This window comes from Protopterus annectens, chromosome 11.part0, assembly GCF_019279795.1.
Source record: "Protopterus annectens isolate FY-2018-M chromosome 11.part0, PAN1.0, whole genome shotgun sequence".
Lineage (NCBI taxonomy): Eukaryota > Metazoa > Chordata > Ceratodontiformes > Protopteridae > Protopterus > Protopterus annectens.
This window is the reverse complement of record NC_056745.1, coordinates 1,271,175,888-1,271,203,649: the sequence shown is the minus strand read 5'-3', so window position 1 is coordinate 1,271,203,649 and position 27,762 is coordinate 1,271,175,888. Positions and strand designations below refer to the sequence as shown.

General features: G+C 39.0%; 1 protein-coding gene across 1 annotated transcript in view; it reads right to left on the bottom strand.

Annotated features, from left to right (window-relative positions):
* The window catches only part of CDH13 (cadherin 13), a 3,439,935-nt gene that overhangs the window by 806,358 nt on the left and 2,605,815 nt on the right, over positions 1–27,762 (bottom strand). The window contains exon 10 of the mRNA XM_044088622.1: positions 26,311–26,564. Coding sequence (XP_043944557.1) covers positions 26,311–26,564 — 254 coding nt within the window. The remainder of the gene's footprint in view (positions 1–26,310; positions 26,565–27,762) is intronic.

Sequence of the window (27,762 nt, the reverse complement as noted above, 5' to 3'; positions counted from 1 at the left end):
ACAAGCTCAACAATAATTGCTTTCAACCTAGCCACAAAGTTGGACAAGGCTTTATCCTTGAAGAATGTTGTTTTAACTTCCTTGGAATAAAAACTCAATGTAATCTTATATCTTTACTTGTGTGCTTAAGAAAAATAAAGCCTCAAGAAAACTATTGGAAATAACATCATATGCAGCAATAATTTATTGCCACAACACAGATCGCAATCTGTCTTATTTGGAAATTACCTGTCTTTATTGTATTAGACTCGAAATGATCTTGCCTTAGTGTCCATGTGACCATAAACTAGAAGTTTCTGAAATGTTTTCAGCATAGTGTCAAAATTAGAATTCCAGTTATCTCAGTGCCATGCATTTGCAACATTTGAAGTGAGATTGTCAACAGTCACTTTCCAGACAGCAGGAATAACTGTCACACAGAGATAGACAGACAGTGAATAGGGTGCAAGTTAGCAGACTTTATAATCTGCTCCGTTTTATAACCCTTGGGTAAAAAGACTAGAGACACAATTCAGAGCAAAGTAGAAACTGTTAAGGAGATCTTTTACCCAGTGGGTAATGATAATCTTAAACGTAAAAAGATTATCACAGTTGTCATAAACAGATGATCTGGGTGTACATTATAAATGGTGTGAATTGAAGGAGTAGACTGACTATATTAATGACAACAGACCAACAAAAGATGAGAATTAAAATGAAAGACAAGACAGCAGTCATCAGATTTGTATCAGTCGCAACCCACGCGAAAGCTGTGTCATTCAAAACAGTATTAGATAGTTAAGGATCATAATTTGTCAAATTCTTATATGCTATGGTTAAGGTTCTGTGTCTTTGTTTGTAGATATGCAGTTTAGAGAATTTATCTCTTACCATTCATTGTTTGTATCTATCACAGGAGTATCTTCAGATAGGCATCTAACCAACTAGGACTTCTTCTAATGATACGTGAAAATGCTATTTTTCACTCATTGTTACTATCTCCATTGACCCCAGAACTTGTAAGCCTTCTGATACACTTCCCCTGTCTGAACTATGAAAACCCTCACTTGCTTAATTGTTCTTTTGTTAAAGACACCTGTGCCTAAATCTACTTGGATAACTCCCAACTTGCAGGAGCCCATAATCTTTTTATCTGAATATTTTTGATGCTGAGATTGAAGAGTTTCAAGCAGTATACCATGTAAACCAGGTATTTTACATCACTTAAAGCTTCAAAGTTGTTGGCCAAGATAACTACAAAAAAAGAAACTGCAAGCAATGGATATCAAGTTGGGATATTTCTGAACTCTTACGTTCTTTCCTCATTTTGATTCATTTTGTCCACTATTACATAAACAAAATTTCCACATTCCTTAGTTGGTAACAATAAATGTGTACCTCTGAGGACTAACACAAGGAAAGGTAATCAAACTGTCACTCCCAAAAAGAAAACAAATACATAAGAGATATACTAAACATCACTTTTCTCTCTCTCAATCTTTTCTTTTTTTATTTCATTTTTTTGTGGGGGGCTAGCATCATATGCCACACCTGAGAGAAAAGGAAATATTCCAAGAAAAATGTCAGACTTAATAAAGTCCAGATTTTCTGCCAATCGTTCTTCCCATTTTTGAACTTAGCAATGCAAGTTCTGACATTTTAAATGGTTACTGAGATCAAACCATCTATCACAGAAATGTGATTATAACTGCTGACATTGTCATCAGTCAGGGCTCACCGACAGTTTCTGTAACCATGTTTCAAACTCGGAACATTTTGTACATTTCAAAGGATTAAAAGGACAAAAGTTCCTCTGATGTCCAAGGTAAATAGTAATATGTGCTCATTCTTGTCTTGTGTGCTTAGTTTTGTGTATTTCAGAATAATTATTGTTGCATATTAGTATACTGGAAATTACTGGGTACCCAACTTTTTATTAATTTGTTTCCTTTTCTTACTCTGGTTGTAAACTACAAGTTCAGAATAAAAATGGCCCACTTGTATCAGTGGTCTAGCAAGGTCAACAAATGTGTGCATGCATTAATAAATAAATAAATGGAACCCAATGTTCTTAAAAGCTGGTGGCGGTTGGCTTGCCAGCCTTGTAATTAAAGAGTACTTTAGATATTCTGCAGGAAACAGATAAACATTGGGTAGTAAGGATGATATTGCTCCAGATTCCCCATTTTATTTAGACACTACCAAATGAAGTGTTTTTCTGTCTGAACTACTAAATTACTTGTAGCCGATGCATCTGTTACTGTCAGCTTTCACACTCCATAGCTAACACCACATAGTTACTGCTGAGAATAGCATGGACTGGTAGCGGTAGTCATACCCCTCAACGGTCCTCAGCTTTGCAGACGGTCCAGATTTTTCTAATATTTTTGATCTATTTTTCATAAAAGTTGTGGTTTTCTCACTAACCATTGAAGATTGAAGTCACTTAATAATTATTAAGTATTTTAATTTCAGACTTCATATCCTTCATAAAATGCAAACTAATGCAGAACCTGACAAAATAGCAGCTTTCTGAGACTATAAGTGCAGCATGTAAAATCTGTTGCTGATTTTTAGTCTTTGTCCCTCCCTCAACCATTATTTTTAGCTTGTTCAGAATTGAGAGTTATGGTTAGAATGAAAGCATATGTTCAGTGGTCTGTACAAACACACACACAAATGAAAGAAAAAATATCTTTTTGTATTTGTGTTTTTTTTTTTTTTTTTAGAGTAGGGGACAGTAGCACTGCTAGCGTTTGCTTTTAGTCTCCTGTTATATTTTTTCTTACAGTTACTGCAACCTGTTTCACTGGCCAAAAGTGTGTCTTCACACCATCATGTCCCTAGCTGTCATTGTAGAGGTGACCAGGAACTTCACATGTGCAGAGAGTGATGATTCAATTATAAATAAATGCAAACACATAAATGATACAAGTTCAGGACCAGAAATGGTTTCACTGAGAGCGTAGCACTGCTCATGTCAAAGCCAACATATCATAGTATGGTGTAAGTACATTGTCTAGCATGCTGTAGATTGACCTGAGTATAGTTTCAAAGAAGTAAAGAACCATTCTGTACTCCTGAGAGTGACAGCATATCAAACTTTATCCAACCACTCAAAGCTGGTGCTACAAGCTAGGATTCATATGCTGAACTCATTTTATTCCCCTAATAAAACAAAACTCCCACACTAGAGTTCATCTGTTCTTCTTCATAGGACAAGAAGTTTTATTTTGCCTAGAGAGACTACATGTAGCTGGTTTTGTAACAAACCCTTTCCAGTCAGATACCACCATGAGTGTAGACCGTTACTCCAATGGGACAGCTCATTCTAACAAAACATGCAGATTGCACATGCCTGTGGAGTGTTACAAGCTGTAGCAATATGTCCATACCCTACAAGTACCATGTCATTAGTCATCATCTTCTTCTTCACCTGTAGCTTCATAGGTTCAGAGATTAATACCAGGCTAACTGCCCTTGTGGGCCATTTTAAGCCAAGCAACTATCCTATGTGAGAATCAAACCCTACACCTTGCGTTTGTAAGGTAAACACCTTAACCATTAAGCCAACCTCGAGTCTTAGTCTGACATATCCTTATTATCTCCTGTCTATCAGTTTGAGATACTTTTTCTTCTATTATGATGGCTCAAAAACTGCCACTGACCATCTATGATTTCCTATATATTTTTTTCATCCTGAACTTCAGCAGAACCTTTATCCTTTTAGTTAAGAAACGTGTACAATAGACATGTATTTGAAGGACACTTGAGAAAGAATAAAACTAAGGCCTAAGTATTAGCCATATGTTATTGGCCAGAAATTAAAAATAAAATATAAAATAAAACCTGCTAATCCTGTGCAGAACATCAGAAAATAAATTCACATCTTGGATTCACAAATACTCTGCTTCCAATGCCTGTCAGAGATATGCCATTTGACCATATATTCTTTAACCATTTGTAAAATATACAAGTAAGTAGCACTATATATTGGTCATAGTAGACAATGCCACAAAATTTCCAAGAAGAAGACTATTCCTATGTCTGCTGTCAGAGAATTATTGATATTATTCTGTAGAAGGTATTTATAGAAATATACACTATTTGTGGCAATCATTATTTAGCAATTGTGCCAATGTTTTCAAGTTAAACAGTTAAACATTCAATTTTATCACCATAAGACTGATGGTGTGGTAGAAAGGTTCAGTAAGACATTGCAATTCATAAATAAAGGAGATTTTATTTATTCCATAGGTATTTATTTCATAGGTAAGTTCTAGAGTAGCTGCATGTGTGGTTTATTTTAAGTTTATTTAATTTCCCCAGAGGTGAGAATCAAACTCCTTACTTTTTGTCATTTAGGTTAACCCCTTAACCATTAAGCCAACCCCCAAACCAACATTTATTGAATTAATTTTCTCAGTTTATCTGGAAAAAACATAATTTACCACCAATTCCCATAAAGTTCCATAACTGACATTATCAAAGGCCTTCATCACATCACAGTCCATTAAACTCCCTTCAATATTTCTCCCATTAATTCCATGTACTTTTACTTTTGTTAAGAAAACCATGTGTTTTATATGACAAACCTGCATCCCATACAGCAAAGATCCTAGGAGTTTCTTCAGTACCAACCCAAACCTAACCCTAAATTATTCCCATCAAAATGTTGTAGTCTACACTTCCCATTTAGTTCCATTTTTTTCCACAGTAATTTAATTTAATTAAATCTCTAAAGACTTCTTCAGACTTCCAATTCTTCACCTAGCATTCATTCAAAACTGTGAGAAACATTTTTTATCTTGGAATCACTCATATCTTCATAAAATAGCTTACATTAACCCATGTCCACTCCAGTCTATCAATGTATTTTCCCTTTTTATCATACTATTTAGTTTTTCTAGTCTGAATGGTTTCTGCAAATAAGACTTTGTCAACCAAAGATAACCAAGTAAATTCCTATGAGCTATTTAACTTTTTCCCCTTTATAGTTTTCCAAATAAGTTTTTACTGCAAGTAAAATCTTCTGTGTGCTAGTTACCTAATCATCTTCTGTAGTCTCAACCTCCTGTAAAACATGTTCCTCATTTCTAACTTTCTTAGCATTTCATCTCGTATATTTTGTTTCTTTCGGCTTTTCCTGGTTAGGGGTCGCCACAGCGGAACTCCGGTCCGCTAATGATTGGCAGTAGATTTTGACGTGCTGGTTTGCCGGGCCTAACGCACAACCTTCAACGAAGGAATGCCCATTCACGCATGTCGCCACACAGAAGGCGCTCTAAGTGAGAATCGAACGGGCAACGTCTAACTGTGAGGCGACAATGCTACCGCAGCACCACCACCGCAGTACATTTCATCTCGTATATTAAATTCTGTAATTTAAAGCTTCTCGTATCATTATTAAAAGCTTTAAAATAAACCTCACAAACTTCATTATACACCTTTTATTCATTTTGTTTTCTATTATAACATAAGCATTGTTATATTTATGTTTATAAACAATCCACCAAACTGTCCAAGAGGAATAAAAGCTTGTCATTGAAGCATGATCTGGAAACGTAGTGTTGCTTTCTTTGTTTAATGTAGCTAAAGAAACACAAACACCAGTTGTCTTTTAATTTCTCCGTCCATTATCACCTCATTTCCCCATTTTGCCAAGTTTAACCCATAAAGTTTTATGATTTAAACATCCTATTGTAGAATTTCCTCACTAACCATCCATTAATTCCTTACTGTGAGTAAACAAATGAATCTATGTTACAAGAATACCATTAATACATGTAAAATCTCTGTTTCCCTAGCGTTATGCCAGATGCTTACAATACAGTTCTACAAGTTTCTACACCAGTATTTTTTAGCCTTCTCTGTGCAGATAATTACAATCTCCAATATTAATATGAAAATGCATATAATACCCACACAGTCAGGTAAGTCCTGAAACATCTCTGTTCTTATTTATTTTACATTAGAAAAGCTCCAAAGAATACAATCAATAAAAATAGCAATAGAGAGTTTTGGTAGTTAAAATAAGTAAGCTGCATACATGTATATTGTTGACAGATAAAACTACAATAAACAAAAAGAAAAATGTTAAAAAAGTAGAATAAGTTGTATGTTTTGGTTTTAAAAAGAGAGTTGAGTAAATATAAGGTTTTGTATGCAGAGTAGCAGAAACGTAAATGGTTACACAAGAATTTCAGGGTATAGAAAAAGCTTTGGAGGTTGCATAGGAAGCATAGGATGAAGTAGTTAATGGTAAGTTCTACTAAGTTAGTTTGACTGTACTATAAATAGTAGGTAATAATCAGGGAGGGTGAGTACAATGGCAGGACCAATGTTTTTTAAAGTGGTCTTTGGTTGCTAGTTTAAAATCTTTGGGGTGAGTCAGGCACCTTATTTCTAGTGGGAGTTTGTTCCATGCAGTAGAGAGATGATAGCTATATAAGTTGCACCCTGTGTTGGATTTGGGTTTATGGATTTTTAGTAGGTCTTTGGTTGAACTTCAGAGAAGTCTGGTAGGGGAGTAATAAGAGATGAGAGAAGATAGACTTGGGCAGAAATCAGGCTGATATAGGATGACGTGTATGATTTGGAGTTGAGATTGTAGGAACAGGTGAGTTAGTTTGGGCCAGTTCATGTATTTTAGTTTTTTGAGCTATAAATCTAGCTATTTTGTGGTAGGTTGATTCTAATTTGCTAACTAGGGAGGAGTTCAGATTTGTGAGTATTTAGGAACAATAGGTTAAGCATGGTAGAAAGTAGGCATGGATAAGAGAAATCCTAGCTTCAGTAGTTAGGAATTTGCTGTTCCTGTACAGTAGTTCTAGCTTTTGGTGGGGTTTTGGTACATTTCTTAATGTGAAGATCGAATTTTAGTTGGTTGTCAATGGTAATGCCAAGGAGTTTTTTTGATAGTTTCGACTTGTATAGGAATATTGTTTAGGGACCTTATGGAGAAGGAAACTTTAATGTGGTTTGCAGATTTAGGTAGAAGGAGTAGTCATTTTGTTTTATTATGGTTGAGGATGAGCTGATTATTAGTGAGCCATGTCTCTACTGAGTTGAAAGATGTCTGGGTATTTGTTAGGAGTTTTAAGGGGAATTAGCAATAGTTATGACTGTAGAGTCATCTACGTATTGGACAATGTTAAATTGAGGACAAGAGGAGTGGAGTGAGTTGGTGAAGATATTAAAGAGCAGAGGTCCAAGAATGGAACCTTGGGGAATACCAGTTCTTGCTGAGAGAGGAGTAGATAGTGCTGAGTCCCATCTTACTGACTGTAGCCTATCAGTGAGATAGCTAGAGAACCATGTAACAGTATCAGGGGATACGTTTAGGTCTACAAGTTTACTAAGTAGCAGAGCATGTGAGACAGTGTCAAAAGCCTTAGAAAGGTCAAGGAATAGACAAGATATGAGTTTGTGATCATCTTTAGCCAGGGCTAAGGTGTTGAGAAATGATAGTAGAGCAGTGGTTGTACTATGCTTAGGATGGAAGCAATGCTGTGTTGGAGTGAGAAGTTTTTCTTGTAAGAGATAATGCATAAGTTGTTTGCGTATACATTTCTCAAGGATTTTGGAGAGAGGGGAGAGGATAGTGATAGGTCTGAAATGAGATATTTCTGTAACATTACCTCCTTTATGAACAGGAAGAGTGTAAAACTGTTTACAGACAGGAGGATCTTTAGACTCAGAGATGGAGCGATTGATTAGTATAGATAAAGGCATAGCAAAGGAGTGTGCAGCAATCCAGAGAAAGTAAGAAGCAATATTATCTGCTGATACAGAGCATGGTTTGAGCTTTGAGAGTAGAGTTCTGATATAGTCGATGGAGACAGGTTTGAGAGAGAAGGAGTTTACTGAGATAGTGGTAGAGGGGTACATAGGGAGGTTTGAAGTGTTGTTTGAAAGAATGGGGTTAAATGGTTTGGAAATGGATTCAGTAAAGTAGGTGTTGAAGGTATTGGCAGTTTCTTCAGGTGACCTGTCAGGGCATGGGTTTGGTGAAGTCAGGTTACCTGGATGCAGTATTTGGTTTATAGCATTCCAGAATTTTTTTGGATCACATTTTAATATTTTGGGAGGATTATAATAAAAATCTTTTTTGTCTTTGTTGATAAGTTTTTTTTTGTCTGATTTCTAAGTTCTTTATACTTTAGGAGGTCAGCTGAAAGTGTGGTTTGTGCCCATGATTTCCATGCCATATCTCTGGATTTTATAAGGGTATGGGTGGTTTTAGTTAGCCAGGGTGAAATGTTTGCCTTACATCGAACCTTTTTCAGTGGGGTTAGAGAATTTAAAATATTTAGGAAACCTGAGTTGAAGGCATTTACTGTTTCGGTGAGTGGGAGCTGAGTAAGGAAATTTCAGTTAATTCTAGAAAGGAAGGCTTTAAAAGTATCTGGGTTAAAGGTTGAACACTTGTGGCAGGTGATAAGCCGGTGTGGTTTGGGGAGGTGGGTGATGTATCATAGCACTTTTGTAGGTGAGTGGTCGCTCAGGGCATCAGGTAGAATTTCAGGGTTATGGTATTTGCTGGGGTTGGAAACCCGTATCCAATCTATCAAGGAGCTTGAAGAATGCAAGTTATTAGTATGGGTAGGTGTGGAGATTAGTTGTGTAAATCCATGGAGGTTTATGTGTTGTGGAAGGTTTGGATTATTAAGGTTATGCCAATTAATGTTTATGTCCCCAAGAAGGATAGTTTCATTAGGGAAATTTAGGGAGAGATAGGACAGTATATTTTCCATTAAGGGGATGTTGCTCCCTGGTGGAATGTATATGGCTACTACTGTGATGGCAGTAAAGTCATTAGGTTTGAGGTTTACTATTAGTATTTCAGCAGGTGTAAAGGAGGGAATTGGTTCTTTAGGAAGGGAGAGAGTGAGGTAGCTATAATAAACTAAAGCAACACCTCCACCTTTTTTCTTTAAGTGATCTTGGCAAAGTATATTATAACCTGGAGAAAGTATGTCTTTATTTTAGTTTTCAGGTTTAAGCCAATTTTCTGTGACAGAGATAATGTCTGGGGTATGAAGATATATCCAAGCATGAAACTGGCTTAGTTTGTTGAGCATACTTTGAGTATTGATAGAATAGAAGGAGATTTACTTTTTTGGTATGGATGGTTGATTATAATTGGGGGTGATATTTTGTGGAGTGTTAGGAATAGTGGTAGGAAAAGGGTTTGGGTGTATATCACCTGACAAGAGAAGAGTCCTTGGGAAGCCATACGTTTTCATTTGTTGTGGGTAGTTATGAAAGTATTTTGTTTTATACCTAGATGTAGTAAGGTTGAAAGGAGGAGTTTTTATTTTAGGGAGTAGTATATTCATTGGAAGGATAGATGCAGAGATGAGTATGGGTTGCTGAGGGTAAGAAAAGCAGTTTAGGTGAACGTAGGTCGGGGCTTTATGTATAGGGGTAAGAATGTGTGAGGTGATGTTATGTTGGAACAGTGCAGGTGGAAATATGACAGGAATGATTAAGTCTGGCATGTTTGAAGAGGAGAACAGGGCTTTAATAGGGTGAGTTGGTTGAGAGTTTGGGGAGGAGTTGTAAGGTAGGGAGAGAGTTTGTAATGGGTGTTAGCTTGTGTAACAGGAAGGGGAGGAGTTTGATGGTTGGGAGGGACCTGTGGTTAGGTATAATGGAAATGATATGGGGGTGGGTGGAAGAAAAGCGAAGTGAGCTTGAGCATAGCGAGGGCGAATGGAACGGGGCTACACCTGGGATAAAGTACAAAAAAAAATCAGCCAGTACAATCCAGTGTCTGGGGAAAATAAACAGCCAAATTTAAGGGGAATTAGACAAGCCAGATTCTAAAGAAAAAAAGGTATTTTCTTTTCTGTTTTTATTTTTCTTTAAAAACAGGGAGCTGAGTTCACTGAGAAATAGGAAAATAATGTAGTTATGCCAGGGGTTTTAGAAAGGGACTTACAGTAAATTAGGAGTCAACAGAGTACCATTTAAAAAAGGAATGGAATATGATATAAGTGAGTACACTACTGGGGATTCCTATGAAGCAAGGGCAAAAGATGGTGCCTTTCTACGTCATATTTTTTTTTCCTCTGTAATTAAGCAGGAGTGGGAGGAAGACGTGCAGGTTCAAGGTGGGGGAGAGAGATAGACAAAAAGTAATACAAGGTTGTGAACCAGAAAAACTGGACTAGGCCAGCAGCTAAGAAAACAATCAGAGAAACCAAGGTCAGTCAATTCCAGGTCAGTGTAGTGCAGTATCTTCCTAATAACTACAAATCTCGTGCTACTAATCTAGTACAGTGTGGTGTACAGTTTCCTTAATCTTTCTACTGGCATACAAAACAATGACATGAGAACCTCATTAATGTAACAGCTTAGCAAAACTACTCTACCTTGTTTAATTGTTAATATGTCTAAAAAGTTTAAGCTTCCTGAAGATGCTATTACAGCTATTTCAGTATGTATCTCAGGTCAAAGATGCCATGAACGTCCATCCCTCCAGGTATCAGAAAATGCTCAAATTGTTATATATCTAATAAACAAATAACAGCACTCTTGATTATCATATACCACTGCAACATGATTAATATCCTTTTTTTATTCATTTTATTAATTAATTACACTATTACGTCAGCCTCTGATAAAATGTAGAGTATTTTTTATTTTTACAATATTAGTTAATATTAAAATACGCTTGTCCCCGGGGATAATAATTCTGTTTTTCTACAAGCATTAAAATAAAAAGTATTTAACAAAGCAAATGATTCAAACATCAACTCACAGCAATTACATTAGTCCTAAATTGGTAGTGAAATCCAAAATGGAAAAACTCACAGTTTTCCCCAATAAATCCCAAATAATACAGTGATCGATATATTCTTTTCTGTCCTGGAGGATATCCTCACCATAAGTAACTTTCTTAATAAAATACTTCATTCAGCTATTTTTTCTTCTGCTGAAGCTGCTCTGGGATAAGTCTTAAGAGGAAGCATTGTTTTGTAATTAAACAGCAATGCATCATTCAACATAGCATTCCCTTTCTCATTAACTGACACCCTCAGTCCCTTCCCAGCCAAATCTTGGCAATGCGCAATCAATTCTGCCCATGACAATGCTTGCTAGTCAGTCAGTTCATCTTCTTCTAAGAGGTGCTGCTATTCATGAAAATGTAAACTGCTTTACATGAATGCAGTAATGGAAAAATTATTCTCATGCTTAATGTTTACAGCAGCTCTCACATCATCAATATGATCAACTCATTCTACCAACTTTCCAATTCAGATTCCTTCCCCTTCCATTCCTTCCATGGGAAAGCAGTATCACCTCCCCCCCATGGGAGCTAAGAGGGGTCTACTTTAATTAAACGAAAGCAGAATCTATAGAATACAAATCCGTTGACACATAAACAGCGAAATGCGATAACATCGAACACGCAAAACTGCAAAATTTAAACATTGAAACCGCAATAGTCAGCCAACCCCACCGCCCGTAACATACTACCTACGCAAATACAATAAAAAACACATACATACACTAACCAAAACCCTACTACTAACCCTAAATTAAAGCACCAAAACTCCACTTGTAACCCTACACTAAACCCCATATACACAACTATATATGCACTACCCTTAAGCCCTCCCTAACCCTAAGGTCCGTAATTATCGCACACTTACCCTACAGAACTATACCCACACAAAGTAAATATTCCACACACATACACTTAACAAAACCCTACACTAAACCTTACATACATTACCTATTTATGGACTTACCTTAACCCGCACCCTAACCCTAAGGTCTGTAACTATCGCACACTTACCTTACGGAGCTATACCGCAGACGGGCCAACTATGACAATTCAACATTTCTGATTTCACTATTTAGTGTGTTCAACGTTTCCGCATTTCACTGTTTACGTGTCGACGGATTCGTATTTGACAGATTCCACTTTCGTTTAATTAAAGTAGACCCAGCTAAGAGTTGGCATAATAGTTAAGGTGTTTACCTTACATGTACAATACAGAGTCTGATTTTCACATTGGGAAGCATAGCTAGACTTAAATAGACCCTCCAGGGTCGTTAGCCTAGTAATCACCTAGGAACCTATAAAAAGATAAGGGAAAGTTCCTGGGTAACATGCACACATTTCCCATTGTCACATCAAATACAATGTTGGGTCTCCGTTGAAAAGAGACCATTGGTCAAGTGGGATTGACCTGCTCAACAAAGGATTAACAAACAAACAAATAAATACATTTTCTTCAATAAATAATTAATCCTGCTTTACAAAAATATCAGGTTAGACCTTTTCATCTTCAAAAACTAGGAATAAGGCAGGCTCGTGATTACAGCAAATCATACCTCTTAACCTCTTAGTGTAAGAAATCTGGACAAAGCCTAAAATAATAGGGGGAGACAAAGGCCCCAAAATAAGGACAGATTTTAAACAGCGCTCTTATAAACTTAGAAAGTTGCTAGAATAACATCATTTGTGGTAGCATACATTTCCTCAAGGAAATGAAGTCCAAAACTCAAAAGCGTGCCATTATTTAATAACATTAACCCTTACTCATTTCCCAGAAAAAACATGCATTTTATCAGGAACAGACCAAAAATATGAGGCAAAAATCTGGACACTTTGTGAAAATCTGGACAGTTGAGAGCTATTCAGCAAACCGAGCAGGGGAGACCAGACTCTATCCTCAGCTCAGACTGTAGGAGCCACTGTCTTTTCCACGTGAGCTCAGCTGAGATATACCTCCACCAACATATAGTATTTCTCTCCTTGCCCAGCACACTTCCATTGGTTTACACTTAGAAAGCATGCCATCTAAGTGGTCAAGCTAATTCAGCTGTCCCTGCCCATCCTGAAAAAGCATGTTTTACTGCAAGGCAATTTCACATTTTGAGCTCTTCACTTTTGTATGGAAAGTTTAACAAGTTACCTTACAGTGAAATCTTGTTTCTGATATTAGTATCTGTCATGCCATATTTTCTATTACTCTGAAAAGCTAGAAAAAAACAGGCGAGAATAATAATGAAAACTGCTAAATTGACATATTCATCCTTTGACTTAGTTCATGCTTTATTGTCACATCTCAGTATATTGCCTGCAGTATTGGTATCATAACATTTATTTGCTAATCACTCTCCTAAATTCTCCCCACCTTCATTCCTGAACTAACCCCAAGTGACACCCCAAATGTAGATGACACCTCCTCACTTGCAAAAAACAATATACTCTTTTAGGAGAAAATATGACCTCTGATTTGGTGGTACTGATTCTAACACTGCATAGGTTCATAGGTAGGTACTAGGCTATCTGCCCGAAGGCATTTATAAGCCCAGCCAGAATGTGTTGGCTTTCGTCGCCCCCTTAGATTAGTTCCCTGTGCCTCTGTCCAGCAGAGCCACTGAAGTGATCCCTGCGGTAAACTTTGCTTCCCATCCACTTGTCAAGGTTTCTCTTGAAGAGTGTTAGCGAGGAGCTCCGCCTAATGTAGATTGGAATCTTGTTCCAAAGCATGGAAAGTCTCTGTGACAGGAATCTATCCCTCCATCACGTCCTATTTATTGTTGTGGTGAGGTATACATCCCTAGAGCGTGTGGCTCGAGTGGATAAGCTTTTCTTTAGGTGGAGCATGTCGATCAGTTCTGGGTTGGATATGGCCTTGTATGTCAGGCAGAGATCACCTCTGAGTAGGCGATATGCAACAGAGTACAGCAGGAGTTTCTTCAGTCGAGCTGCATAAGGCATCTGTTTGAGGCCAGTGATCCTCTTGGTGAGGTACTTCTGTGGTGTTTCCAGCTGTTGCAGATGTCTTGTAAGATACATCCCAAATGGGGCATTGTACTCTATGATGGGTCTGATGAGCGATGAGTAGAGGGGCACAATGACCTCTTTTGATCTGGATGCGAACTCTTTTGTGATAAAGTGTGCCATGTAGAAGGATTTTCCAACCACTTTGGCAATGTGATTATCAAAGGAGAGTTTACTATCTACTTGGGTCCCCAGATCCCTTATTACGTCTTCTGTATTTAGGGGACTACCACCTATCTGGTAGTTTGTGGGTACTTTGTTTTTTCCAAAGGGGATGACCATGCACTTTTTTGGCATTTAGCTTGAGGCCATGATTTTGACAGCAGGTGTCCATCTCAGTGAGACCCTTTTGGAGGATGTCTGTGTCAGCCAGTGAATCAATTATAGACCCTAGTTTGCAGTCGTCTGCGAACTTGGTCAGCCATAGTCCTCCTGTGCTTGTCTGTACCTCTGAGAAGTATATGCCGAACAGGAGGGGTCCTAGGACTGAGCCCTGGGGAATGCCACTTGTAACCGGTTTAGAGTCAGACCTAGCTCCCGCAACTCTTACCATGTGGGTTCTGTCCGTGAGCCAGTTGGCAACCCATCTTGTGATGTAGGGGTTTATGTTCAGGCTGGTGAGCTTGTCTATAATACCAGAATGGGGAATGGTGTCAAAGGCCTTTGCAAGGTTTAGGTAGGCTGTGTGTACCATCTTTCCCTCATCTATAGCCTTGGTAACTGTCTCAAAGAAGTCCACCAGGTTTAAGAGGCATGATCTGCCCTTAAAGCCGAAATGGGTAGGGTCTAGTGTTTGGAGTTTCCCAATGTCTCCGTTAATGAGTTCCATGATGATGCGCTCCATAGCCTTGCAGACCAAGCTAGTCAGGCTTATAGGGCGATAGTTCCCGGGGTCTGTTGTGGCTCCACCTTTGTGGAGTGGAATAACCATTGCTGTGCGCCACTCTATGGGTACATAACCTGTGGAGAGGCTGAGTTTGAACAGTATGTTTAGGTGAGGGGTTAGTTTGTCTTTGAGCTCGTGTAGGACGCAGCCTGGTACTCCATCCGATCCCATTGATGCTGTGTTTTTTGGCTTTGGAGAGGGCTGTTTTAATCTGAGTGTCTGTGATTTGAGGAGCTCTACATTCTTCTGGTATGGTTATGGGCCCTATTGGGGGTAAGAGGGGGGTGAAGTTTGTGCTGAACCTGTTTGCTAGGATGTTGGCAATATCGGTTGGTTCAGTGTATTTTATACCATTCTGCACTAACTCCGAGCAGATCTGAGCATTGCCACTTAGATTCTTGACATAGCTAAAGAATACCTTGTGGTTATCTTTGGAGTCCTTGGCAATTTTTCTTTTGAAACTCGCCTTGGATGATTTTATGAGGGATCGAAGTTTCTTGCTAATACTGATCAGGGATGTCTTCCCTTCTTGGGATTTTTTTCTTTTCTGTACTAGTTTCCTCCTCTATTGTATAGCTTGTTTATGGCAGGAGTCCACCAGACTGGTTTCCTTTTCTTGGAGGAGTGAGTCTTGGTTTTGCTTGGGATAGCATGATCCATGCATTCTTGTAGGTGCCCGTAAAATGCATTAGTAAAGGATTTTGCAGCTTGGACAATATTATCCTTTAGCATGGGGGCTTTGAAACTTTCCACCTCGGTCTTAAGTAACGTGAAGTTTGCTTTTGAAAAGTTTTTCATGGTGGTTTCCTTGTCCGGGGGTGGGGGCGGAATGTGGATATCCAAAGTGATTTGTTTATGGTCAGATCTAACCAGTGAGGGGTTGACCTCTGGTGTGGAGCAATGGTCACCCATGTTGGTGATGACTAGGTCCAATATGTTGTCACCTCTGGTGGGAGTGTTGACCAGTTGATGCTGGGAGTTTGAGTTTATAAATTCTAGGAAATGTTGGGCAAGGGAGTTAGTACTTGAGTAGTTCTCCCAATTAATGTTTGGGTAAATGAAATCACCCAATAATTAGGGTGTTTGGTAGGACCTTTATATTTCCCAGTGTTTCCAGAAATGCGGAATGGGGGTCCTGGGACATGGTGGGTGATCTGTAGCAAGCTACAATTTGAATTGCAGTTTTGCCCATTGTTAGTTGCACATGGATGATCTCTGAAGCATCGTGCTGTGCCACTAACCTGGAGGTGTGGGTATCCTTGATGAATATGGATACGCCCCCGCCTTTTGTATTTTGGTCCGGGTTCTGTGGCCGAAATTTATGGTATGAGTTGTAGCCTGCTACTGCTGGGGTGCTCTCTGGAGCCTTAAACCAGGATTCTGTTGCTGCACATATATCGATTTTCTCCATACTAAGGAGTGCCTCGAGTGCATGCATTTTGAGGTTTAGACTTCTGGCATTAAGTAGCATCACCCTCAGTTTTTTGTTACTTGTGCTATTTATGGCGGTGGGTTTGTCTTTTGAGCCTTACCTAAAAAAGGCACTATGGGGGTGGCAAGAGCCTTGGCCAGTATTCAAAAGCCTAAGGGTGACATGTGCAAGCCGTCTATAGCGAAGCAGTGTGGCTTGTCGAGCATGTCATCCCAGGTGGACAGACTCTGGATCCCCTTTGAATGACACCAGAAACTTAACCAATTGTTGAAATTGATAATTTTTTCTTTATACTGTGGTATCATTCTTGGTGAGGGCAGGATGCTACTCAGGGTCAGAGTCATACCGGCCTGGGCTACAAGATCAGAGAGCTCTTCCATGTCTCTTTTCATGTAGTCCAGGGAGGTACGGCTCAGGTCATTCACACCAACATGGACAATGACAGAGTCGCATTTGTACTTGTTCTGGAGTGACCTGAGTACTTGTGTTATGTGGCGGATCCTGGCACCCGACAGGCAGCTAACAGTAACCTTCTCCTTATTTAGCCTAGTGAGTGGGATGTTAGTGTGCCTGACTATGGAGTCGCCTATTACTAGTATGTTGGTATGTTATTTTGCCTTAAGGGCTGTGATTGCATGGCACACTGGTTTTGTGACGTATGCGTTTCATGATTTGTGTTGGGGGGTGGAGGTTGCTTGGATGTCTTCTTTGGAGGTCTCTGTTGCTTTTGCAGATTTTTATTTAGAGCCTCCAAGTATGTTTTTGTGTATTTATGTGTGTTTTTTGCTGATGCTGGTTTAATGGGTCTATGTGAGACTGGTGGTGTGATGCAAGTATTTCCCTTCTCCTCCTGACTGTCTGATCCAGCCTTGGGTTGAGAGAGCTTAGCCTCCAGTTTGGCTATATAATTGCATCTCTCACATGTATTAGTGTTTGGTGGTAGGAGGAGAGGGTTGTCTGTGTACATGAGGCAGTTGTAACATTGCCTCAAAATACCCAGATTCACCAGTTGGACTGGAGAGTATGGCTGAAACTGCCCTTTGGACATGCCTTGATAGGTACAGTGAACTATTTTACTGAATGGCTTGTAAGGTTGAATAGAGAGCCTCTTCCTTCTGTACAGTATAGGAGGGTCTAGTGCTAGGGTTTATAAGTGCTTGCTATGAGTTTTGAGCAAGTGCTGGGCTGAGAAATGAATGGCTTGAGTGCTTAAGTTGAAAGTTTGTCTAGTTCCAAGGGAAAAATTGAAGAGGGGACTTTGTGGAGCCAGGAATAGTTATACCCTAGCTAACTGGCGCTGGCTGGTGTGCAAAACCAGGCAAATGCGGTATTTATAGCAGGGAAATGAAAGAGATAGAAATTAGCACAAACTGGCCAACAAACTACTAATTCCTGGGCTGAAACCACTCCTACAGGGACAGACAGGCTGCTCAAAGCTCCCCTCTCTCACAGGTGAACAGAGAAACTTCCTTCAATCCAGGTAAGGTATGGGCAAACACAGAGATTTGTAACACAGCAATGAATTCAGCACTTAACCTGACAACTGGACTATACTAGCTTAGAAAGGTGGGAAACAAGTATATATATATTTTTTTCAGAAAATAAAGCAGATACAATCAAAAAAACTCTTTAAATGCACAGAAAAGGATACTTATTGTTATATATCTCAGATCAAAGTTGTAGTCAATGCCACTAGTAATAAAGTAGGAAGAAACACAAATACAGTAAAAGCAGATGAATAGAATATATATATATACAACAATAGAAAACGAACAACTGATTTAAACATGTTACCCAATTAACCAGAAAAAAGCTCAAAACTGAGCCCTGCTCCAGCAGTCTTCAAATAGACAAGTTCTAACTGCACACTCCTGCTGCTAGGGTGCAGGGGAACCTTCTCCAAAAAAAGATGGCCTGGGTCAGTGCTCAAGTTATACAAACAAAGTTAGATTGAGCAGGCCTGAATCTGGTCTATGTTGCTGGAGATGACAATCATGCTAGGCAGAGAGGACAATACCTAGACTCAGTCGTGATGCAGTCCTTACATTACAACAAGGGACTGAATTATATACAGCAAGGAACACAATCTTACTGTAATACATCTTAATAGTCTTTCCAACATACATAGCCATATGCCTTCTCCATATCTACAAAGCACAGGTAAACATCACTGGCAAACTCACATAACCTCTCATGTATCTTTACCAAAGGAAAGATTTGATCTAAAGACTTCACATTGCTCCTTCTAAATGAGAGTCTCAGGATCTAGATTCCTTTGTAACATGCTGATGTAGGGTTTCCTATGGAGTGTGAGGTGTATGATACTTCAGTGACTGGAACATGCACCACTGCCCCTTTTCTGAAAACTGGACTATTACACTAATTTCTACATCCATAAGTTCTGCCCATGCCTTTCACATAACACAGAAAAAGAACATTTACCATGACACTCCAACAGACTCAGTGACTTCAGCATTTCACTACATAATTTATCTACACTTGGAGCCTCATTATTATGGAATTATTTAATTACCACAGTGACCTCATCAAGAGAAATGGAATCAATCTCCCCAGCTGCTTCTGGCACTGACTTCTTATAGGTGGCTATGTCTAGTAGGTTCAGGGCTCCCACAAAGTATTACTTGCTCTTCTAGAAATATTTCTTGGTGGTAAACTTAGGACCTAGTAATGGATAACATTGGCAAGAGAGGGTGTCAAGTTAAAGAAAAAGTTTGAGCGATATTACTGGAGTTTATCTGGATTTGACTGAAAGGTACTGACAGTGTTAAAATGTAATTGCAGCATTCACCAAACTGAAGGCCTGGTGGTGGAAGGATTTTCATGAAATCACAGAGAATGGCTTTTAAGATAACCTCAAATTGACTGGTAACAAAGGAGGAGTTGTGCCAGTGTCCATACTGTTATCAGCAAGGGTGGAAAATGTTGACATTTGCTATATTCAAATGTTTCATATCTCTCTCCAAATAAAGAAAATTCCTAAGCTATAATCAGTACTGCTTAAATGCAAAGTATTAAGTTTATTTAACGTTGTTTGCAGTGACAGAAAAACAGAAGGATTCGAGTACCCAGCACATGCTACTACTCATGAACTTAAAATTTTATATCACTTTTATAAATTACAGGGTTCCCAAATCTCAAGTTCCTCAGCACATTCAACATTTCATCCTCACTGTGTTTAGTTAAATGGAAAACAAATTGTGAAACTCATTACCTTAGAGTAAATATACGCAGAAATAACATTTACTATCCCTTGTTATGAGAATATAATCATTTATGGATAAGGATAGTACTACTCTGGACTGACTATTCTAGAATGGAAGTCCGTTAGTAATCAGTGCAAAAAACAATGTATTTGAAATACAACCATATGAAATTCCCCAAACAGACTGAAAACAAACTGCAACAAACATTTTGCCTTATGAAAATGTCTGCAAAGTACCCCAACTCAACAACATAGAGGAATAAAGATCTGACTATAACTCAGAAAACCTAGGTTCTAGGAATGGTATGAGTGTTGCAAAATACAGCCAAGCTGAAGTGGTAGTGAGTATCTAATGCCGGCCTGATCATGCTGAGGGACAGAATGCTAGTCCTGGTTAGTGTCTGTACTGCATAGCTAGCAAGCAGTGACTAGATGGTAACAATGCTGCAGCATAGGAGACACAAGCTTGGCACTGCCTAGGTCGGTGTGAATACCAAACTGAGTCTGTGAGCTGAGAGCTGAGACACACATGCATGCACGTACACACACTCTCTTGGAGAGGACATAATACACTTTTACTCTCATGCAAGTGCCATAATTACCAGCCAATGGGGCACGGTTGGGGATAACCACAGAAAAAAAAGCATTCTTGAAGTCTTTGTCAGAATCAGTCAGACTGTAGTGAGGTAGGGTGATGTATAGCTCCACAGCCTGGTAACAGATACTGTAGGTGCTGTCCTGAAACTTGAAAGGCCCAAGGCTGGGGACAACGAAGCTGGACCCTTAGGCCATTGTGATGAAGATACTACTCTCTTGGCATTAAATAGATGAAAAGGTGAAAGCAGTTACAAAGTCCAGCACAGCTATCTGAAGCATATCTCCACACCGGACAGCTGTCAGTCAATGCAGGAATTATTATCTGCACTTGAGAATGAATAACCTAAAGTCCTACTGAAGGGAAGGGATTTATAGCTGTCAGGAAAAGAGGGGAAAATGGCATGCATAAAAATGTGTGTTTAGTAACATAATGCAGAACTCCCAAGCTGCAGAGTTCAGTTCTTACTACTAGCCTAGTCTGTGTGATGCTTGGATGTTTTTTGTTATCTTGTGCCTACATTAATTTTCTATGGGAACTCTGCTCACCACCCAAATAAAAAACATGCTGATTGATAGGCTGCTCAGAACTTTCCATATATACTGCATTCATCCTTGCCCTTGGGGCCTGGGTTATGATAGAATAGAGTTCCTAATGGTAGGATAGTTACCAGTAACAAATGAATAAAAATAAATAAATAAATTAAAAAAAAAAAAAAAAGAGGAACTCATTTTCCAACTTAAAGGAGAAACCCATTACTAAACAAGTCTATTTCCTAAATGACAGGCACTGGCTTACATATTATACAAGTCTAGTCTAGAATAGAAATGCTGTGGTGTATAAGGTGTATGTACTGTCTGCTTATTTTCTCAGCTACTATGCTACAACAGCACATTCTCTTGTAGTAGCAATTACACTATGCATTTGCTTTGGCTTAATTAAAGCAGGATACATTTGAATGAGAAAAACAGTTTTCCTTAGCAATTAATAAACAAATATGCTATATTGCACAGTTCGATGCTATATACCCATGCAGTAAACCTGGGGGGGGTTTTGGGGTTTTAATTTCCCCCTTTTTTTGATGAATATGGATACGCCCCCGCCTTTTGTATTTTGGTCCGGGTTCTGTGGCCGAAATTTATGGTATGAGTTGTAGCCTGCTACTGCTGGGGTGCTCTCTGGAGCCTTAAACCAGGATTCTGTTGCTGCACATATATCGATTTTCTCCATACTAAGGAGTGCCTCGAGTGCATGCATTTTGAGGTTTAGACTTCTGGCATTAAGTAGCATCACCCTCAGTTTTTTGTTACTTGTGCTATTTATGGCGGTGGGTTTGTCTTTTGAGCCTTACCTAAAAAAGGCACTATGGGGTGGCAAGAGCCTTGGCCAGTATTCAAAAGCCTAAGGGTGACATGTGCAAGCCGTCTATAGCGAAGCAGTGTGGCTTGTCGAGCATGTCATCCCAGGTGGACAGACTCTGGATCCCCTTTGAATGACACCAGAAACTTAACCAATTGTTGAAATTGATAATTTTTTCTTTATACTGTGGTATCATTCTTGGTGAGGGCAGGATGCTACTCAGGGTCAGAGTCATACCGGCCTGGGCTACAAGATCAGAGAGCTCTTCCATGTCTCTTTTCATGTAGTCCAGGGAGGTACGGCTCAGGTCATTCACACCAACATGGACAATGACAGAGTCGCATTTGTACTTGTTCTGGAGTGACCTGAGTACTTGTGTTATGTGGCGGATCCTGGCACCCGACAGGCAGCTAACAGTAACCTTCTCCTTATTTAGCCTAGTGAGTGGGATGTTAGTGTGCCTGACTATGGAGTCGCCTATTACTAGTATGTTGGTATGTTATTTTGCCTTAAGGGCTGTGATTGCATGGCACACTGGTTTTGTGACGTATGCGTTTCATGATTTGTGTTGGGGGGTGGAGGTTGCTTGGATGTCTTCTTTGGAGGTCTCTGTTGCTTTTGCAGATTTTTATTTAGAGCCTCCAAGTATGTTTTTGTGTATTTATGTGTGTTTTTTGCTGATGCTGGTTTAATGGGTCTATGTGAGACTGGTGGTGTGATGCAAGTATTTCCCTTCTCCTCCTGACTGTCTGATCCAGCCTTGGGTTGAGAGAGCTTAGCCTCCAGTTTGGCTATATAATTGCATCGCTCACATGTATTAGTGTTTGGTGGTAGGAGGAGAGGGTTGTCTGTGTACATGAGGCAGTTGTAACATTGCCTCAAAATACCCAGATTCACCAGTTGGACTGGAGAGTATGGCTGAAACTGCCCTTTGGACATGCCTTGATAGGTACAGTGAACTATTTTACTGAATGGCTTGTAAGGTTGAATAGAGAGCCTCTTCCTTCTGTACAGTATAGGAGGGTCTAGTGCTAGGGTTTATAAGTGCTTGCTATGAGTTTTGAGCAAGTGCTGGGCTGAGAAATGAATGGCTTGAGTGCTTAAGTTGAAAGTTTGTCTAGTTCCAAGGGAAAAATTGAAGAGGGGACTTTGTGGAGCCAGGAATAGTTATACCCTAGCTAACTGGCGCTGGCTGGTGTGCAAAACCAGGCAAATGCGGTATTTATAGCAGGGAAATGAAAGAGATAGAAATTAGCACAAACTGGCCAACAAACTACTAATTCCTGGGCTGAAACCACTCCTACAGGGACAGACAGGCTGCTCAAAGCTCCCCTCTCTCACAGGTGAACAGAGAAACTTCCTTCAATCCAGGTAAGGTATGGGCAAACACAGATTTGTAACACAGCAATGAATTCAGCACTTAACCTGACAACTGGACTATACTAGCTTAGAAAGGTGGGAAACAAGTATATATATATTTTTCAGAAAATAAAGCAGATACAATCAAAAAAACTCTTTAAATGCACAGAAAAGGATACTTATTGTTATATATCTCAGATCAAAGTTGTAGTCAATGCCACTAGTAATAAAGTAGGAAGAAACACAAATACAGTAAAAGCAGATGAATAGAATATATATATATACAACAATAGAAAACGAACAACTGATTTAAACATGTTACCCAATTAACCAGAAAAAGCTCAAAACTGAGCCCTGCTCCAGCAGTCTTCAAATAGACAAGTTCTAACTGCACACTCCTGCTGCTAGGGTGCAGGGGAACCTTCTCCAAAAAAAGATGGCCTGGGTCAGTGCTCAAGTTATACAAACAAAGTTAGATTGAGCAGGCCTGAATCTGGTCTATGTTGCTGGAGATGACAATCATGCTAGGCAGAGGACAATACCTAGACTCAGTCGTGATGCAGTCCTTACATTACAACAAGGGACTGAATTATATACAGCAAGGAACACAATCTTACTGTAATACATCTTAATAGTCTTTCCAAAATACATAGCCATATGCCTTCTCCATATCTACAAAGCACAGGTAAACATCACTGGCAAACTCACATAACCTCTCATGTATCTTTACCAAAGGAAAGATTTGATCTAAAGACTTCACATTGCTCCTTCTAAATGAGAGTCTCAGGATCTAGATTCCTTTGTAACATGCTGATGTAGGGTTTCCTATGGAGTGTGAGGTGTATGATACTTCAGTGACTGGAACATGCACCACTGCCCCTTTTCTGAAAACTGGACTATTACACTAATTTCTACATCCATAAGTTCTGCCCATGCCTTTCACATAACACAGAAAAAGAACATTTACCATGACACTCTAACAGACTCAGTGACTTCAGCATTTCACTACATAATTTATCTACACTTGGAGCCTCATTATTATGGAATTATTTAATTACCACAGTGATCTCATCAAGAGAAATGGAATCAATCTCCCCAGCTGCTTCTGGCACTGACTTCTTATAGGTGGCTATGTCTAGTAGGTTCAGGGCTCCCACAAAGTATTACTTGCTCTTCTAGAAATATTTCTTGGTGGTAAACTTAGGACCTAGTAATGGATAACATTGGCAAGAGAGGGTGTCAAGTTAAAGAAAAAGTTTGAGCGATATTACTGGAGTTTATCTGGATTTGACTGAAAGGTACTGACAGTGTTAAAATGTAATTGCAGCATTCACCAAACTGAAGGCCTGGTGGTGGAAGGATTTTCATGAAATCACAGAGAATGGCTTTTAAGATAACCTCAAATTGACTGGTAACAAAGGAGGAGTTGTGCCAGTGTCCATACTGTTATCAGCAAGGGTGGAAAATGTTGACATTTGCTATATTCAAATGTTTCATATCTCTCTCCAAATAAAGGAAATTCCTAAGCTATAATCAGTACTGCTTAAATGCAAAGTATTAAGTTTATTTAACGTTGTTTGCAGTGACAGAAAAACAGAAGGATTCGAGTACCCAGCACATGCTACTACTCATGAACTTAAAATTTTATATCACTTTTATAAATTACAGGGTTCCCAAATCTCAAGTTCCTCAGCACATTCAACATTTCATCCTCACTGTGTTTAGTTAAATGGAAAACAAATTGTGAAACTCATTACCTTAGAGTAAATATACGCAGAAATAACATTTACTATCCCTTGTTATGAGAATATAATCATTTATGGATAAGGATAGTACTACTCTGGACTGACTATTCTAGAATGGAAGTCCGTTAGTAATCAGTGCAAAAAACAATGTATTTGAAATACAACCATATGAAATTCCCCAAACAGACTGAAAACAAACTGCAACAAACATTTTGCCTTATGAAAATGTATGCAAAGTACCCCAACTCAACAACATAGAGGAATAAAGATCTGACTATAACTCAGAAAACCTAGGTTCTAGGAATGGTATGAGTGTTGCAAAATACAGCCAAGCTGAAGTGGTAGTGAGTATCTAATGCCGGCCTGATCATGCTGAGGGACAGAATGCTAGTCCTGGTTAGTGTCTGTACTGCATAGCTAGCAAGCAGTGACTAGATGGTAACAATGCTGCAGCATAGGAGACACAAGCTTGGCACTGCCTAGGTCGGTGTGAATACCAAACTGAGTCTGTGAGCTGAGAGCTGAGACACACATGCATGCACGACACACTCTCTTGGAGAGGACATAATACACTTTTACTCTCATGCACGTGCCATAATTACCAGCCAATGGGGCACGGTTGGGGATAACCACAGAAAAAAAAGCATTCTTGAAGTCTTTGTCAGAATCAGTCAGACTGTAGTGAGGTAGGGTGATGTATAGCTCCACAGCCTGGTAACAGATACTGTAGGTGCTGTCCTGAAACTTGAAAGGCCCAAGGCTGGGGACAACGAAGCTGGACCCTTAGGCCATTGTGATGAAGATACTACTCTCTTGGCATTAAATAGATGAAAAGGTGAAAGCAGTTACAAAGTCCAGCACAGCTATCTGAAGCATATCTCCACACCGGACAGCTGTCAGTCAATGCAGGAATTATTATCTGCACTTGAGAATGAATAACCTAAAGTCCTACTGAAGGGAAGGGATTTATAGCTGTCAGGAAAAGAGGGGAAAATGGCATGCATAAAAATGTGTGTTTAGTAACATAATGCAGAACTCCCAAGCTGCAGAGTTCAGTTCTTACTACTAGCCTAGTCTGTGTGATGCTTGGATGTTTTTTGTTATCTTGTGCCGACATTAATTTTCTATGGGAACTCTGCTCACCACCCAAACAAAAAACATGCTGATTGATAGGCTGCTCAGAACTTTCCATATATACTGCATTCATCTTTGCCCTTGGGGCCTGGGTTATGATAGAATAGAGTTCCTAATGGTAGGATAGTTACCAGTAACAAATGAATAAAAAAATAAATAAATTTAAAAAAAAAAAAAAAAAGAGGAACTCATTTTCCAACTTAAAGGAGAAACCCATTACTAAACAAGTCTATTTCCTAAATGACAGGCACTGGCTTACATATTATACAAGTCTAGTCTAGAATAGAAATGCTGTGGTGTATAAGGTGTATGTACTGTCTGCTTATTTTCTCAGCTACTATGCTACAACAGCACATTCTCTTGTAGTAGCAATTACACTATGCATTTGCTTTGGCTTAATTAAAGCAGGATACATTTGAATGAGAAAAACAGTTTTCCTTAGCAATTAATAAACAAATATGCTATATTGCACAGTTCGATGCTATATACCCATGCAGTATGACTTAACACATGCATAGTCTTGTCTCTTGTGCTGGATGTTAGTCTGTATGTTATCAGCACACTGTCTTAAGCTATACATACTTAAGAACATTTACAATTTATTGCAGTGATATATTTCACTTTGTTGTGTAAACAATTCCATACTATATCTTGTATAAAATTACAGATGCAGAGATTTAAACTGAATTTATACTTGGCCATTTCTTTTCTTCATTTCAAACATCACTTCTACATTTAACTTCTGCACAACTAAACTGATGTAAATTAACCATGACTTAAAAACTTACTGAATGGCTTGATGCTGAAGATGGTCTGGATCAGTAGCATTCATTGTGGAAATGACACTGCCAATGGCAATATTTTCTTGCTTGGTCACCGTCACTGGGTCAGGGTAAAAGATCGGAGGCTCATTTGCATCCAGAACTGTGATTTGAACTGTTGCTGTGGACCTGGGTCCATACGCAACATCCGGAATTAATGGGTCTTCATTCTCTACTTTAATGAGCAGGGTGTGAAATGCAGAATATTCATAGTCTAATGGCTGTAAAGAGAATTAAAATAAACATTTATTATCTGAGAAAACAAAAGAATGTTTTTATAAATTTGAGAAATAACAGTATAAGTTTACTTAACTTTACATGAAACTGCAGATTATAAATTATATTTGACAAAAAACTGGTCAAGAATTACAAGTCCAAATCACAGTATGTGCATCCTTTCTATTCTACCCCAGATTATGTACTTAGCCAACAGAAGGGCCAAATGAACCTTTACTAACTCAGTGAGTTACCTCTTGAGGAATATTTTTTTTGCAAATGGTGTTTGTAGAGACAGACTTATTTGTACTAATAAACCTGCCGAGTTGCTGTGAGTAAGAATAGATAGGGTTAAATTTGGTGGGAAATGGGAATGGGTTAGGAATACTGGAAAAAATGAGATAAATGCTAGGCAGTGTTAGGGTAAAGGGGGAGGGATAAATAAAGTGGTGAAAGGAAGGGCCTGGTCTCCCTTGGCATGGGTGCTTGGAATACATGAGTTAATTGCATTTCCCAATGCCCAAGCAACCAGTACCAGTGGTTCAGGTACAGACATCTGCATTTTCCCTTCTCTGTAAGTCGAGAGTGGGAAAGGTGAGTACAAGGGTAATGTTTGGCTTATTCCCTATGTTGGGGCCTGGTGCCAGCAGTATCCCAGAATTCTGGGGTTGAAAGAATGCCCAATCGATATATACAAAAGAGAACATTAATAATTAAAACCAAATCTCTTGAACGGTACTCCATTGTTAACATATAATACATTGCATTAATGATAACTGTGGAAAATAATTTTCTTCTTCTGTTCTGCTGTTTTGTTGGATACATTATGACAAGGCCTTCAACAAGGTTGAATAAAGTACTCTCAAATTAATGAAATATCAACAAAAAAAAAAACAGAAGTGATCAGGAAATCAGTGAGTAAGTGTGCACAGAGCTATTGCTTTGCCAATCTTCATTCTGTAGGGATGTGGTTGCAGCGTGATGGTAGATTGACATTGCTCGCTCCTTCATGACTTGTTGGTTGTTTTTGTGGTTTGGGGATTTGTGCTTTTAAAGTGAACAGAGTTAATGTACTGTTTTCTGTTTAGTAGCCACTTTATGCAAGGATGAATGAAGACTTTCATTGAGAGGTTGCGTGATGGCTACAAAAAGTGGTGTGCCTCTCAACTGTGTGGTTGTTAAGGGTAGAACAGACAATAGATT